We start from the raw sequence: 18,246 nt of genomic DNA, 5'->3' as shown, positions 1-18,246 counted from the left end.
TAAGTTATCATAGAAAGAAAACGAGCGAATGCTGTGTGTGAAAATAAAGGTTCTGCCTGCGGTCTCATGAGAGACACGGCCTGTAAACCATAACGTCTACTGTGTGTGACTATTGTGTATACGGCGAGCGCTGTGTGCGCGAAATGAACCCCGGAACTGTGTACCTCCGGCTTGTGTGGCTTGCCGTGATATCGGTTTGTGTTGCAGGGTAACGTTTGCTTGAAATAAGCAGTTTTAGTGCAAAGGGTTAAAAGTGCCAACACTCTACTAGATACCAAGATTTAACATTCAACTTTGCCCCGTAATTCATATTATTTTGTGTATTTACCCACTTGCGCTTCCCAAAGGATGATTTCACAATGTCCTACTTCATTTTAAACATTTATTTCCATATGATTAGGCAGTGTGCATGGAAAGGGCTTGTGGAAATGTATGTGTTGTTTTTTTGCCAATATCTTATATTATTACACATATTCAAACTAACCTTTCAGCTAAAAAAAAAAAAGATATAATCCAGTAGCCCCAAGGAAAATGACAGTCTGCTCTTCGTGCTAAAGGAGCATTCTACGTTTCGAATGGCGCTGCGGCCTCATTGGTAAATACTTTGTGTATAGATATATGTACACAAATATATATACACACACGCAAATTCAGAAAACCTTACACACATTTTCCAAATGAACTGTAACGTACCCGTGTGTGTGCACTGTATGACCAAAAGTACGTGGTCATCTGACCATCACACCTATTTGAGCTTGTTGGATATTCCAAAACCCACGAGTGTTAATATGAAAGCTGGTCCCCTCATGGTGGCTATAACAGCCTCTGCTCTTCCACAAGATTTTGGAATGTGTCTGAGAATCTGTGAGGTCAGGCTTTGATGTTAGATGAGAAAGCCCGGCTCACAATCTCCATTCCAGTTCATCCCAAAGGTGTTCAATGGGGTTGAGGTCAGGGGGTTCAGTGTGGGCCACTGGAGTTCCCCCTCACCAAGCTTCTGGTCTTTATGGAAGCATACAGTTGTCTGAAATGCCTTTGTATGCTGCAGCAATAACATTACCTTACACTGGAACTAAACAGCCCCACACCATTATCCCTCCTCCATCAAGCTTTACAGTAGCTGCTATGCATTCTGATCAGTGGAAATCACAAAGACCTAAACGAGTTGCAGGTAGCGGACACTAACACTTACATGGTTTACACTAATGGGACCTCAATTATTGCCCTTTTTGCTAACGCCTTCAATAAAAAAAAAATCTTTTCTATTTTTAGCCTGCACAGTCTGTGACAAAAATGCACTTTAGTAGTAATTGAGTACATAAATCATCTGCTAAAAATACATTCCTAAAGTTCTCAGCTTACATAGAGGGTCTAACTGCACTGAGGAGTAGGGTTTGGGTGAGGTGGCGCTGAGTGGGGGCAGAGGAGTAGTCCGCACAGGCGCCAGAACACTTAAGGCCGGGGGGGTGTGTGTGTGTGTGTGTGTGTGTGAGAGAGAGTGAGAGAGCCTGTGAGCCTAAGCTTAGCAGCCTCTGGGAAGGGGAAGACCTCTTCTTTTCCCAAGAGGAGAGTAAGTTGCTTGTCGGAACGTTGCAGTAACCACGGTTGACAACAGATCGGTTCCTTGGGTCGCCGGCAGGTGTCGCTGCAAGAGAAGTCGCTGGTAGAAGCCTGTCTGGGATGTTGGAGCGCTGTCCGTGACTGGCGCTGCTTCCTGCCGGAGACCGAAGCACCACGCACCGGGAGCATTATTTAAAAGCTAACCGCTAGGAGCATTAACCTTACAAGCATGGGGCCCACGCTGCGTCTGGAGATCAGGAAAACCATGCAGAATGCTGTTCTGATATTGGGGTAAATGGCGCCTCCTGTAATGAATGCACTCTATTTCTTTTGGGACTTCCTAGCGTGTATAGGAATGAAGCTGGTGACACCTACACGTTGTGCCCACGGGGGCATAGGTGCCAACGATCACGAGAGGGGTGAGGGTGGGTCCCAAAAATACTATCGCATTTCAAGTTACAATAAGACAACAGAGCCATAGCGAAGGCGTGAGGGGGTTCCGGACCATGCTGGACAGCTCACCGGAAGATGGAGTTAACCAGCATGTCATGTGTTAAAATATAAAATTAACCCATTGAGTGCCGGGGGAGCGAGCCATAATGTGCTAGATGCACAGCCTTAGAATGGATATTTTACTACAATCAACTCAGTAGATCATTACTAAAAGGTTCCATGCCAGATTGCCTCCTAATCTTTCATGTGTTTCCATTGTAATGCATTACATGATGTGGGCCACCATATATATATATATTTTTTTTTTTACCCCTTACCAATTATGTTACTAGGAGGCATTGGTCCTGGTTTAATATAACTGGATGAGCTGGTGTTCACAGGAGAAACTAACTGGGAAGAGTGCTTCATAGTAAACTGTTGAAATGGTCAAACCACCAGTTTAGCGAATACACCCCTCACGTGCAAACAATATTCCCTACTTCATAGTCTGCGTGCAGGACACTCGGGGACCTCTTCCCAATGAATGGCTGGGTGTGCAAGGGATGCAGGTTGCAAAAATACAATCTGTCTCAGGGTTATTTAAAATTACTCACATTTAAACTAACTGATCATAAAGTTCTTTACCTAGATAAACATGAGATGTGTATTTGTTCTTGGCCCCTAATGAAATGTTAGTGTGTGTGTGTGTGTATATGCACACTACTGTTCAAAAGCTTGGGGTCATTACAAATGTCCTTTATATTTGAAAGAAAAGCTATTTTTGTCCATTAATGTAACATCAAGTGAATCAGAAATACAGTGTAGACATTGTTAATGTTGTAAATGGCTATTTCAGCTGGAAACTGATGATTTTCAATGGAACATCTTCATAGGCATACAGAGGCCCTTTGGCACATTGTGTTAGTTAATCCAAGTTTAAGTTTCAAAGGCTAATTTATCATTAGAAAACCACTTTGCAATTATGTTGCAAATACAAATGTCATAGTTTTTTTCTTGAAACTATTATTATTTATTGTTTTATATAGCGCCATCAAATTCCATTGTGCTGTACAATGGGTAGACAGGACATAACAAATTGACTTACAGAGACAGGTGAGGAGGGCCCTGCTCAGACGAGTTTACAATCTACAATCTTGTGTGTGTGTCATGTGAAAAAAAGTTTTCTATGGTTTTACATATCAAGACATAACAGTAATCTGTTCCTTAGTAGGTCTGAACATTAGGTAAATAAAACAACAACAACACGTGATGTATTATACCGCAGTTTATTCAACAAAAATAAAGCCAAAATGGAAAAGCCATGTGTGAAAAACTAAGTACACCTTATGAATCAATAGCTTGTAGAACCACCTTTAGCAGCAATAACTTGAAGTAATTATTTTCTGTATGACTATATCAGTCTCACAACGTTGCTTCAGTTCATTGAGGTTTGCAGGCACTTGTTAATGCACAACTCTCTTAAGGTCTGCCCTAGTATTTCAGTCGGGTTGAGGTCTGGACCATTGCAACACATTGCTGTAGATTTGCTGGTGTGCTTGGGATCATTGTCCTGTTGTATGGCACAGTTGTGGCCAAATTTTAGCTGTTGGACAGATGGCCTCACATTTGACCCTAGAATAATTTGGTATACTGAGTAGTTTATGGTCAACTAAATGACTGCAAGATTCCCAGGTCCTGTGGCTGCAAAACAACCCCAAATCATCACCCCTCCACCACCCTGCTTGACAGTTGGTATGAGGTGTTTGTGTTGACATGCTGTGTTGATAATGTGGCACTGTGCGTTATGGCCAAACATCTCCACTTTGGTCTTGTATGTTGGAAGGACATTGTTCCTGAAATTTTGTGGTTTGTTCAGACGCGACATTGCAAACATAAGCCGGGCTGCCGTGTTTTTTTTTCGAGAGAAGAGTTCTTCTGGCAACCCTTCCAAACAAACCATACTTGTTTCCTTCTTGGCATTGTATTAACATGCACCTAAATGCTCCAGACCAGAAACTGCTTCGTTTTTTTATAGAGGTGGTCACACTTCGTGATGATCAATTAATCAAGGGCATTTTATTGGCTGCACCTGTCTAATACTTGGCTATTCCTATTGAAGCAGAAGGGGGAATGTTTTTCACAAATAGTTTCTCCATTTTGGCTTTATTTTTGCTGAATAAATCATGACATGGTGTAATATGTCATGTGTTGTTGTTGTTCATTTGAGGTTGTAGTTACCTAATTTTTTGACCTGCTAAGGAACAGATGATTGTTATTACTTCTTGATATATAAAACTGTAGAATTCAAGAAGTGTACTTTCTTTTTCACACGACTGTGTCTATATATACAGTATCTCACAAAAGTGAGTACCCCCCTCACATTTTTGTAAATATTTTATTATATCTTTTCACATCACAACACTGAATAAATGACCCTCTGCTACAATGTAAAGTAGTGAGTGTGCAGCCTGTATAGGTTTAGACATTAATGGCTGTGTGTTGAGTTATTTTTAAGGGAACAGCAAATTTACACTGTTATACAGGATGTACACTCACTACTTTACATTGTAGCAGAGGGTCATTTCTTCAGCATTGTCACATGAAAAGATATAATACAATATTTACAAAAATGTGAGGGGTGTACTCTTGTGAGATACTATATATATATATATATATATATATATATATATACATACATACACAGCAAGGGTGCTATTCTTGTAGATATGTCATTATAATATTGAATTTGTCTTTTAGCGGCTTTGAAGACAAAGACTTTCCTGTTGATGTTTCAGTGTGCCCATCATCTTTACAAATAGAGACTCCTGATGGCTGTGAGACACTCAGTCTTCCTCCAGAGATTAGGCTGGTCCCTTCCTCCTGCCGATACTTACAGAATGTTGCAGGTGAAGGACTTCATATTCGGCTGCAAGTACACGCTTCCTGGGATACAGGTAACAGCGGCTATCATGAATGTTGTGTAGGATCATGATATAGATGTGATTTATGTTTGCATATAGAATACAGCTATTTCCTCATTGCTGTGAAAATGTATTTGACTCTTCCTGTTTTCTTCTATTTTTGCATATTTGTCACACATAAGTATTTTAGGTCATCAAACTAACTTTAATATAAAACAAGATAACCCAAGTAAACATAAAATGCAGTGTTTAAATTATTTCATATATATAATAGGAAAAAGCTATCCAACCCTATGTGAAGAAGAAAAAGCTGGCTCCTAACATTTTTAGCTGGCTCCTAGATCCATACCAAAGTTATCCACCCCTGCATTATGTTTAGCCTATTACACATTCAAGCTTGCAACTAAAAATAAGGCAAAATCCTTATTGAACCCAAAAAGCTTTCCAGTTTGTCGTTGGATTAGTAATACAGATAAATGGCATTTATATCAATCTTTATACCTTTTCCCAGGGGCGTACCTAGAGTATTTGGCACCTGGGGCGGATCCTGTATGTGGCACCCCCCCCACACACACACTTTAAAACTGCATAGCTTCTACCGTTATATACCGGCGCAGACACTGAAGGTGGTACAGCATAACACTTACTGTTATCATTATATACTGAGGCAGACATTGACGGTGGTACAGCATAACACTTATCACTATATACTGAGGCAGAAATTGACGGTGGTACAGCATAACACCTATCACTATATACTGAGGTAGACATTGACGGTTGTACAGCATAACACCTACCACTATATACTGAGGCAGACATTGACAATAGTGCAGCATAACTCCTATCACTATATACTAAGCCAAACATTGATGTGGTGTAGGCCTACCACTTCATTAGTAGTAGGGATGCACCGAAACGAATTCTGGACTGAAACCGAAAATGCAGCATTTACCTGGCCGAAACCGAATATGACCCCCCCACACACCATAAAAAAAAAAAATTAAAACAATGAAATAACAATATATATATATATATATATATATGATTAACAGCAATCACATTCTTATCATGCCCAGGCATACCCAGATTCCAGGATGTACTCGCAGACTTGGCATGATAGGAGTATGATTGTCCTACCTACCCCTTCTCACTCCCTTCTCCCTATCTACCCCCTATCCCCCTGTCTCGCTCCCTTCTCCCTATCTACCCCCTCCTAACTATCTACCCTCTCCCCCTTTGAAGTTCACTTACCTTTCAGGAGTCCTGCGGTGGGGGTGCAAGGCCTCTGTCTCCCAGCTTTGCCACTGTATGGAACAGTATAGAGTGATGGGAGTTATGATGTACTAGAGCATAATTATATAATGAAAAATACATTGGAAATGGTACAGCATAACACCCATCACTCTCGCACACTTACCAATCCGCACACATACCAATCTGCACACACACACCAATCCAGACACACACCAATCCACTCTCACTCACTGAATGCTTTCCTACCTTTCCTCTTTTCTCCTTACAGCTTCTTTTCCTCCTCTTCGCTCCTCTTCTTCAGTTCTTCTGTCTGTTGCGGCGCGGATCGCAAGGGAGCGGTATCGGAGGTCTTTAACCGACCTCCGGCTCCCTTGAGTGATTTTAAGCCGGGTTCAAGGGTTGAACCCGGCTTAAAATCACTCAAGGGAGCCGGAGGTCTGTTAAAGACCTCCGATACCGCTCCCTTGCGAGCCTGCTCCTCCAGCGGCGGATATTACTGTCCGTCTCTGGAGGGGTGCCGGGTGCCGGCAAGTTGGCACCCCCCTGATGAGCGGCACCCGGTGCGGACCGCCCCCGCTAGGTACGCTACTGCCTTTTCCCATTCCTTTGTGATAAGACACTCACCCCTGCGTATATTGCATTTCATAGTACTATGTGTCTAGGTAGTAAATTTTTTATTTTTTTATTCAAAGAGTATAAAACAATATATGAGTAAGAGAACATATAATATTTATATGGGGTTGGTCCCCCCTTTGCAGCTATATCTCAAGATTGTAAGCTTGCGAGGAGGGCTCTCTCCACCTAATGTATCGGTTTGTCTTAGTCTGTCAACTCTCGTCTTGTCATACCCCTTGAATATATGTATTGTATTAAGCGTTGCGTAAATTGTTGGCATTATATAAATAAAAGATAATAATAATAACAGCTTCCACTCTTATGGGAAGGCTTTCCACAAGATTTTGGAGTGTTTCTGTGGGAATATTTGTTTATTCATCCAGTAGAGCGTTTGTGAGGTCAGTTACTAATGTTGATTGAGAAGGCCTGGCTTGCACTCTGTTCCGGGTCACGCCAAAGGTGTTTGATGGGGTTGAGGTCAGGGCTCTGTGTGGGCAAGTCAAATTCTTCCACGCCATACTCATCCAACCTTGTCTTTATGGACCTTGCTTTGTGCACCATTCTCCTGTTGTCCCCAAAATCACTTCCAGCACCAGTCAGCATGCACACCTTGGAACCCTGCTTTGTGTACCCAATAAGTCAGGGGCATCCAACGTGCGGACTAGCCGGTCCTGCTCACTCACGCGGTGGTCTGCCGGTCCATGGGCCGGCAAACCACATTCAAAGCGTCTGCCCGGCTGGGAAGTTCAAAGCAGCCGTTGTGCAGCTTTGAGCACGTGACGTTCGAGGGGGCCGGCCCACAGAAGATGTTCCTCGCGGCAACAACAGGGTCATCACACCGGAGCAGAGCAGGAAAAAGTAAAAAAAACTAAAATGTAAGTATTACCAATGTACATGAGAAAAGTGTAGTTTCTGCTTGCTTTTGCTACTGTGGCTGCTTGTGCATGATAGGAGTGTCATTGCTATATTAAATATATATGATTACTAACAGCAATAACACTCCTATCATGCACAGGCAGCCAGTACATGCTGGATCCTGGGCATCATAGAAGTGTGATTGCTGTTAGCAATCACACTCCTATCATGTCAAGTCAGCCAGTTCATACTGGAATCTGGGTATGCCTGGGCATGATAGGAGTGTGATTGCTGTTAGTTATCATATATTTAACATAGCAATGAGACTCCTATCATGCACGAGCAGTCAATAAATGTTGAAACCTGGTTAGCTGCCCCCTTGTGTATTGATGCTGCCAGCACAGATAAAATGCTGCCCTTCAGCATGGTGTCTGCACATCACTTACAGCCTCCTGTGCCATTCCCCCCTTACACATCCATGTTATGACACACATATTAATTAATTTACTTATTCACAAACATTCATTCACTCATTTATATACTTATTTATTCCCTCATTCACAGATACTCATTCATTCCCTTAATCATACATACTTGTTCATACACTCTTCCCCACCCCCTTGCAGGGGCCTCCGCTTCCCTCTGCGTTGCTCGCACTGACAGGTAAGCAGCAATTGCCGCCCAGCCCTCCTCCTGGATTTTGTATTTTGGCATTTTGTCGATATGTTTCGGCCACCGATATTTTGGTAAATACCTAATAATTAACACGTACAGTACAGTAATTGTATTGTTCTTACCCATATTGAATACATTGTTCACAGTGTGAACCCTTAGGCTAATGACGTAAACAAAATCTAATTGGAGTCAGGAGTTAGCAAATCTATAGCCAAATCAATGAAACTGGATTTAAGTTGTCTTTTAGGGTTATTTTGACACTCAAATATTTAGTTTGCTTTTTTCAAGAAGCATCTGCTTGTGTGAACCATGCTTTGCAAAAAATAAATCTCAGAAAACCTACCATAAAGGTGGAAAGAGTTACAAAAGTAATTTCAAAGAGTTTAGATACACTACTGCTCAAACGTTTGGGGTCACTTAGCTGGGACATTTCTAGCTGTGCTAACATAATTGCAAAATTATTTTCTAATGATCAATTAGACTTTTAAACTTGGATTAGTGAACACAATGTGCCACTGGAACAGAGTGATGGTTGCTGATAACAGGCTTCTGCACACCTATGAAGATATTCTGTTAAAAATCAGCTGGAGATGCGCTGGGGGTGGGTGCGAGGTGCTCGCCTTCAGCTAGCTACAGTAATGGCTTGCGTAATATTTCCAGGTGTTCTGGTGCCAAAGTGGAGGAGACTACAACGATTTCAGCAAAAATAATGCATATTAAAATACTTACCACATACTTTATTAGACGCTCATCGTTGGTTGAGACTGTCCCTTTATGTCTGTATGACTTTGTCCTCTACTGTTTATATAAGTAGCCTGTAAATGTATGTATATTTAGAACGATTTCTAGTGAGTTTTGCTGCAATAGATATTAATATGGTTAGTATAGAAGACATTAGCAATCCTTTATATAAGCCCTCATCTTTTTTGTGTGTGCGATCAGTCAATTTCACATAGAATTGAACACTGTTCTTCTCCTATTTATCTCACAAGGCTCCATAGACATCCAAATGTATGACTCTGGCTATGATAAGGTGCCCAGGGAAGAACAGTGCGCTCCAGCCATCAATAATAATATCTTTAATTAGTTGCCTACTTCATGTGGTTCTTTCACACATTATTAATAGCAGTACAAGGGCATTGAAAGATCAGTCACATAGCTCATTCTTGCACTTTCCTAATGGTGCTTTTTGAATTAATGTTAGGAAAGCAGAGTGTTAAATATTTTCCTAAAACATTGCATGACCTTTAGTGAGTTAACTAAGCACTCCTATGTGTATTATAGACAGAAGCTAGGTATTGCTGTTCCCACAACAAATATTTAGTGCCGTTGCGAGATTAATATTAAAAGAATAACCTGTTTTGCAAATAAGTGGCTCCTATATGCCACTACATGCTTTTCTAATGGAGATCATACAAAACTATAACATTTGTATAAGGTTCACGCTTTACCACTTCTCAGTTCTTGAGTCCATTTTGTATTATCCCACCATCCAACAGCTGCTTATTTTTGGACCAGTTGCTTTCAACATATCGCAAGATAGCGCTGTGGTCCACATTTATAAAGAAATACCTTGTAACACCAAAGTCTTCAATGTGAGCCATCACTATGGAAACCATTGGCTAACTTCTTCTGACTGGCTGACGTAACCGCACAGTTGCCATTTATAGATGGTCAATTGCTTCAGCAAATATTCTAAATAGCGGCTTCAACCATTCGACCCATCTAGTCTGCCAAATTTTTCCTGATGTAAAGACTCAGACCTTATTCGTTCCTTTGTTATGTCTTAGATTCAAGATTTATTATAGGTATACGTATGTACCGTATTTCTCCATGTACAAGACGCACCTTAACTTAGCTGTGCTGGAATCTGGGCATGATAGGAGTGTTATTGCTGTTAGCAATCATGTATATTTAATATATCACACTCCTATCATGCACAAGCAGCCAACACATGCACATCACTTTCAGCCTCCCTGTGCCATGCCCCCCTACTTACACATCCATGCTATCACACACACGTATTCATTCATTCCCTCATTCACGCAGACTCATATACCCTCCCCCACTCTTACCTGAACTGCAGATCTTCTGGTGCCGCTCGCAGACTTTGTTTCCCTCTGCGTTGCTCGAACTTTGAGTAAACTTCTCTTGACCCGCCCAGGGGAGCAGGAACGGAGCGGAGTCATGTGATGTACATTCACGTGACTCCACTGGATTCCTGTGTCTCCTCCACAGAACAAGAGACGCTGCTGAGCAACACAGAGGTAAGCAAAAAAAATAAAAATCTACAACCACTGTATAAGACTGTTTTGACACCCCAAATTTTTCAAAGAAAGGTGTGTCTTATACATGGGGAAATACGGTATATGTTTGCTTTAGACTACAGTATTTAGTATATAGTATCTTTATTTAAAAGTCAGTAAATATATTAAGTTTGCGTTTTGGTGACATTTGTCATGTGAACTGAAACCTGTGAGTCGGACATGTTCTGTTAAAATGTTACTTTTCCTCATTATGTAACGCTGTCTGCATCAGTTATTTTTATACTGCGCGTTACATAAAGATTAGTTTAGAAATGCTCTCTGCGCAGTGGGAATGGATAATCCTTTTTCGTCATTAAAGGAAATTATACCCCAAAATAGTAGGAATAATTAACTTGTTTATTTGGGACTATGATAATAGCAGTCAGCCGGTCTTTAATGTAATTAAGACAACAGTTCCGAGGAATCCTTTGTTCCAGATTTAATTTGTACCTTGAAGGTTGCAAATGGATTACCTACTAGCTATATATATATATATATATATATATATATATATATATATATATATATATATATATATATATATATAGCACCAACAAACATGTATGGGTCGGGCTATAGTTAAGTACTAGAGATATGCTGAAAACGTGTGGAATCAGGGAACACCTTAAATATTTGTAGGCAAGAAAGAGGGCTGTATGGAACATTAAAATAAAAAAATAAAAATGCTTTAAAATAAGAAAACACTCACTGCTTTACTTCTTCCCATTAATGTATCATACGTCTGTGATGGAAACTACCAGTGTCGGCCAAAGACATCCTAATGCGCGTGAACTACTTACCACCAGCCAAGTCCATCACTGGTACGGTGGATACTGTGAATGGGGTCTCTGATTGTACCCCCTTGTGCAGAAATCACTCCCACTTTTATCAGTTGGCCAGTACAGTTAACTTTTATAGGTGGTCTTCGTGTGAGGAGACTAAATTAGTCACTTCTAACTTTTATTTTTTTAACTCAAATGTCGTTTTCGAGAGATCAGTACTTCTCATTATCTTTTAGTCTGAAATAGTTTTGTATTTTAATGTTAAGTAGTTTCTGGTAAGGACTTGTTAGTTGTGTCCCTACTTCCAGAAAATATTTCTAGGCCTGGTTGATGTTTCTTTGTAAAATGAATCTGAAAGTTCCATGTGATATATTCAGAAACCCGAGGAAAATACAGACAATTTATACCCTGTGTTATAATGGAATATAAAAGTAAGACAACGTGTGCTAAAGAACTTGTGTGATAATATCACAGGCAGTTGTGCAAAAAAGTGATAGTGTGTGTACATGTGTGCATTGAAATATTGTATTGTCTGTTGCAATTGGTACAGTTATTGTAGAATGGGTCACCTAGGCATTTTGTTTTAATGTACTGAATTAATATTTTGTAGCAAAAACCAGGCTAACATTTATGTTGTGTACTCATATGAGATCAGTAGAGGGCAGTGTTTTCCTGTTAATATTCCCATGTGCTCCTGTAGTCTTTAACGCTTCTTAATGTGTCCCGTTTCAACCGCACAAGGAAAATCAATCATTTTACCAACCTGCAGTTCTGCTAATGGGCATCACCGAGAGAAAGGTGCTATTGAACAAGTGCATCAGACAATATCTTAGCTGAAAATAATATAAATCCCTTTTGGCCCTTTTTCTACTTGAAAAGAACGTTCGAACACTGCTTAAAAGTTTTTTGGCTCTGTTCCGGCTCACCCCTCAGGAAGAGGGCCGGCAATATGTGACAGAATTAGAACAGGACAAGTGTTCATACATTCCAAAATCCAAACACGTACAGTTCCCTGCATCCTTCCCCAAATTCCGCTGCTCTTGTCCTTTTTTTTTTAATACAGTTTCATTAAGTCGGAGCCTGCCTCCGTAATTTAGAACTCGGTAGCCTCAGCATCTTCAGTGATTAGCAGCATTTATTTGTTTCTCAGCCCTGGAACATCTTAAATGTTATCCTCGTACCAAGTTCCTAATACACTGGTACTTTTTATCTTATCTAAAAATGACATCTCTACATTGACATGAAGCTAATTGGTGCGTGGGGGATCTACTGTTATGTATCAATTTATTTATAGATATGTGTATGTAGAGGAGGAGTGGAAGAGGACTCCAGTGGCAACCTCTGAAGCTCTGGCTGCCCAAGAGGGTTAAGGCAGTGGTGGTAAATAATGGTGGCCACACAAAATATTGACACTTTGGGCCCAATTTGGACATTTCCACTTAGGGGTGTACTCACTTTTGTTGCCAAGGTTTAGACATTAATGGCTGTGTGTTGAGTTAATTTGAGGGGACAGCAAATTTACAGTTCTATAGAACAAACACAACTATTCTCTATATTGATTTTGCTAATGTTTGTTTTACAGAAACTTCTCCATCCCTGAAAGAAATCCTGGGGATTCAGAGGAGTTATACATTTGAGTGCCAGGCATGTGGCGAGCCCATAATTCGAGACCAGTAAGACTTTCAAAAGCTTGTTTTATTTCTTGCAATACATGTAATTTCTGCAACATGTTTTTCTGATAAAAATGTACAACAGTTATATATGGCAAATGAGTTATTTACCATGATGCCTTCTGTGGCTAGGGCCACAGATGTCATATCTGCTCAACACCTACTGAAAAGAAGTCTGTATGACCTGAGCTAAGTTATCCCGTAGCAACCTTGTTAGTGCCAGTACAGAGCAACATTGAGCCCAATAGTGCTGGGGGTAACCAACACACTTAACACTGAAAGGGATTACTTTTAATTGTCCAACAGTATTACCGGAATTCTCCTTGATATTTAGCATTGGTACATTTTATATCATCTGTTATCTTTTTGCGCTAGAAATATATCTCTCAATTGTGGCATTGTTGTGGCGCCATACTTTTTTAAAAGTCTTGACAGATGGTGTTGCGTGTCGATGAGTATGGAGCGGTACGGAAAATGGGTTTTCCGGGATTGCACAGCTGGTATGGTCCAGAGGAGAACATTTTGCAGACCTGTTTGTCATTGTCAGTACTGCTTCTTCAGTTGATAATTTACATGTAATCCAGTTTACAAAACTGGTTCAAGATGCGTTGATTTATGGCCAGCATGGGAGTAATTGAATCATCCCTCCATTGCTGTAACAGTCTGCCTTCCTTTATAACACCAGAGGCATTGTTTTGATTTAGGGGCTGTTTCAAGTAACTGTCCCATACTGACAGATGATGTGCATGGCTAATGTGGCGATGAGAACACTCTGTTACCATTGCATTAAGTCAAACCCATAGAGAAATGAGAGACAAAACAGTTGCATGAATAACAAAGGTAAAATATTACGCTGTGCGCAGGAAAAATACTTATTGTATGTAGGGGCTTCATTAAGTTTTTGACGTAACCGAATAACCATTTAATTACAATTTTAGTGTGTTCAATGAAAAGCACTTTTTATCATTACATTTTTTCTTAATAACATCCTTAAATATTCATGCATACTTTTCAGATTACCTGCTGCTTTCTTTTTCTGACCAGTCCTATCTGCTGAGAGCAGACAGGTTGGTCTTAATGTTGACTACTAAAATCCTTTTGGCAAGCTGGCCTGGCCTTAATCATCTCCTCAAGATAGCATCTATTTCCTCTTACCAACATCTCTTTCATTTTTTAAATTTTTTAAAATACCTCTCCACCCAGGAAATTCCTTTTACCTCTGGTTTCTCTTCAATTTTTCATATGCTGTAGTGGAACTGTTTACAGGAACATCTGCTGACCCATGCTTGAGCAGAATGTCGGGACCATAGAGAGATATCTTTCATTGGTGCTGGGCTTGTGTGTCTGCAGAAGAATGATGTGTAAGTTGGGAACAAAAATAGAACACCTAGAATTTGTACTACATTAGCTGAGAACTTTTATTACAAAGAGCTAAAAATAGAAATTGGTACATGAACGCTTGGATAAATCCCACTAGCTATATTGGCTCAATTATAGCTAGTGCAGTATCAACTATTTCAATGCATCCAGCAAAGTACAACCCCTACAATATGTAGAGCAATAATTCTTTTTTTTCCCAGATCCCCAGAGAGTTCTTTGCAATGAGGTGCCATGTTGAACTTCCAGTGACCAGTATGAGAGAGTGTGAGAGCGATAACACCACATTTAACACACCTGCTCCCCATTCACACCTGAGACTTGGTAACACTAACGAGTCACATGACACCGGGGAGGGGAGATGGCTAATTGGGCCCAATTTGGACATTTCCACTTGGGGTGTACTGACTTTTGTTGCCAAGGTTTAGACATTAATGGCTGTGTGTTGAGTTATTTTTAATGGAACAGCAAATTACCACTGTTATACAGGCTGTACACTCACTACTTTACATTGTAGCAGAGGGTCATTTCTTCAGCGTTGTCACATGAAAAGATATAATAAAATATTTACAAAAATGTGAGGGGTGTACTCGCTTTTGTGAGATACTGTATATAGTAGTTAGCAATATTGACTTGAGAATTATTTCTGAAAAGGCCCTGGGCTTTACCAATCAGTAATAACAATCTCCATGATGTTTTATCGACTTGTGCAAATGCATGCAGATTGAACAATATCTTCAAGGAACGTTTTTAAGGCATGAATAAACTGGTAAATATATACAGTAGGCGATGGATTGAGCTCATAAGGGTTAAGGTTATGTAGCCACACTCTCAGGGCCGGAGAATCTCAGGTTTTTTTTTGTTTTTGGTTTTTTTTTACATCAGTTTCAAGGTGAAGGGACACATTTCCAGGGTCACAGAGTCTGAAGCTGACTCACGTATGCGCTGATTTAATGATACCTGATCACCAGTTCTTCATACTGGTATAGGATAGTGGGAAACCCAGCTTGAATGCATAGGTGTTTTCATTCAGACTTCCATACCTTATGGTCAGTATTGATTTAGTGGTACATTCCAGCCATCATATAACCTTTAGTGTAATGGTTGACAAATTTGGTTTTTGACCCCATGTGCGCGTAAAAAGCACTTTCCTGCCACTGATTGGCTGCTTGAACCAGCTAAAATGAATAAAGGTAGAACTAATGTATGCATGTATATATGCATATTTTATATATATATGACACTATTTATCACATTCTTAAGGCCTATGGATGATTGACGCAGATGAATCATTGGATCACTGGGCTGAGGAGCCATAGTGTTCTGGCCATGTCAATTTACATTTTGACAAGTGCCATTTTACATTGTGGTTTATTAAGAGCTCAGCGAGAAAGACTTGTGTATATCATTAGCAGGCAGCCGAGAAATGTCCATCTTTGTAGATCCTGTCAGACAAGTTGAGGAATAGCAGTCAGCTCATACAATGTGTGAAGAGTACATTGACTTGTGTGTCTGGCTTGCCTCACTTCTCATGATACTAATTCAATGCATTTGGGCTAACTTTGCTTGCACTGTTTATTATTTGTGTTTTTTGTTCCATTTTATTGATCCCCGTTGCAGTTTGTGCAACCTATTTATGATCTGTTTCTTTTATGTAGATGCCTGGCAGGATGTAAGCTATCTAAATTTATTTGTATGGTAAGGTCTTGTTGTCACAATGATATTTGTCCAGGTGCTTAATGTATTGTGGCGTCTGTGTGTTTGCATAAATAATATCTATTGACTTACTCTGTATAGTACAATCCATTTGCTTTTCTACTGGTGTATCCGCTTCAGTCACTGGTTCACTGAGAAACCTTTGTAATGATTATCAGTCTAGGTCCCGCCAGTAGGTGTTGCGTTTCACGTCGGGAAATACCTGTTTCAGGTCTTGTATTGTGAAGCCATATAATGCACGTTTATTCCCTGACAACAAAACAGCTTCTTGCGGTGAAGAATAATGCCCCACTAAACATTGTACAATGACCTTCAAAAGTACCTTACTATGTTTACATCTCTGCATGATATGCAAGGTTTTTATGTGTTATTTGGAATAGCTTAATACAAACTTTATTTTCTCATAAATTTCGCACGAGGAAGTGCTTAATCATAAGCAGCCTGTGTCTAGCCTGTGTCTCCATTCTGTGCCTGTCTATGTACCCCTCGTTTTGATCTTATGCTCTATGGACTTGAAAACATTTTGATACATTTTACAATGGATGCATCCTCTCTATTCCTTGGTGTCAGCTGGCGACCTGTGATCCTTTGTTAAAAACAAACAGCAGAATAAAAAACTTTGAGAAAAATGCATGTCTTGTTTTTATTTCCCAACCTGCCCCCCCCAGGCCAGTTATGGACATTTGAGCCCAGGCTAGCCACACTGCCTCCCCTGTATGCCTTATACTCCCAGATATGCCCTTCCACCCTCCCCATATATGCCTTATATACCCTAAATGCCTTGTAGCCCCCCTGATATGCTATTCTGCCCTCCCCAGATATGCCTTATACCCCCAGATATGCCATAGTGCCCTCTGATATGCCTTATACCCCAGATATGCCCCTCTGCCCCCCAAATATACCACTGTGCCCCCCTGATATGCCTTATAACCCTCTATATGCCAATCTGCCCCCCTGGTATGCCTTATAACCCCCTATATACCACTATGCCCTTGATATGGCCCCCCCAGACTTACCCCCCAGGCTCCAGACTCCTTGGTGTCTAGTGGGGGCAGCCGGTGAATGTCTGTGCGATGCGTGTAGACAACCTCTGCTGCTGGCCTGCACTTTCGCAGGAGCTTCTATGACTAAGCACCGGAAGGTCATGTGACGCTGGTGCTCCATCATAGAAGTGCCGGCAGTAGCAAAGGATGTCTGGACGCATCGCACAGACGTACACCGGCTGCCAAAGAGAATGATCCGGGTTCCCTGCAGCGCTGCGGGGGATCCTCCTCTCTTGCAGCCAGTGAACAATGCTCAAGGCGCGCAGACAACTTCCGCCGCTGCTGGCCGATACTTCTGCCGGGGCTTCAATGGTGGAGCACCGGAAGGTCACGTCACGCTGGGGCTCCATCATAGAAGCCCCGCCGGGTGTCGGAGAGAATGATCCGGGCCCCCTGCGGGGGATCCGGATCTTAGTGTTATTATCCAACCTCTATTTGACGTCGGGTTATAAGACGGGGGGTATTTTTCAGAGCATTTCCTCTGAAAATACCCTCATCTTATATCCGATCAAATCGATTCAACTAATCGTTAATGCAGGGGCGTCCAACATGCGACCCGGGGGCCAAATGCGGCCCGCGAGACCTTGAGGTGCGGCCTGCGTAAGATCGGCAGCCAGTGCAGTACCAGAGAACGCAGAGGGAGGCCGCGCCCCCTGTTGAAGTCTGTGAGCAGCATCGAGGAGCTGCAGTGCAGGTAAGGGGGTGGGTGTTTGAATGAGTATGCGTGATTGAGGGAATGAATCTGTGAGTGAATGAGTGTGTGTGATAGCATGGATGTGTTAGTGCTGGAACCTAGGCATGATGGGACTGTGATTGCTGTTAGCAATCACACTCCTATCATGCCAAGTCAGCCAGTACATGCTGAAGCCTATCTAGCTGCCCCCCTTGTGTATTGATGCTGCCAGCAGTATGGGGTCTGCACATCACTTACAGCCACCCTGTACCAGCATGTACTGGCTGACTTGGCATGCAACAGCAATCACAGCAAGCACAGTCCCATCATGCCTAGGTACCAGCATTTACTGGTTACCTGGGTATGA

The 18,246-nt window shown here is 41.3% G+C and overlaps 1 protein-coding gene across 1 annotated transcript in view; it reads left to right on the top strand.

The window, feature by feature from the left end:
- Positions 1-1,789: 1,789 nt before the first annotated feature.
- The window catches only part of LOC149302468 (E3 ubiquitin-protein ligase E3D-like), a 61,370-nt gene continuing 44,913 nt past the window's right edge, over positions 1,790-18,246 (top strand). Inside the window, exons 1-3 of the mRNA XM_089482555.1 lie at positions 1,790-1,851; positions 4,750-4,946; positions 12,983-13,073. Of these exons, the coding sequence (XP_089338681.1) occupies positions 1,790-1,851; positions 4,750-4,946; positions 12,983-13,073 (350 nt within the window). The remainder of the gene's footprint in view (positions 1,852-4,749; positions 4,947-12,982; positions 13,074-18,246) is intronic.

Source organism: Sceloporus occidentalis, unplaced genomic scaffold (assembly GCF_023333645.1).
Source record: "Sceloporus occidentalis isolate IW3139 unplaced genomic scaffold, rSceOcc1.0.p SCAF_19, whole genome shotgun sequence".
NCBI classification, from domain to species: Eukaryota; Metazoa; Chordata; class Lepidosauria; order Squamata; family Phrynosomatidae; genus Sceloporus; species Sceloporus occidentalis.
This window is presented reverse-complemented; position numbering and strand designations above follow the sequence as displayed.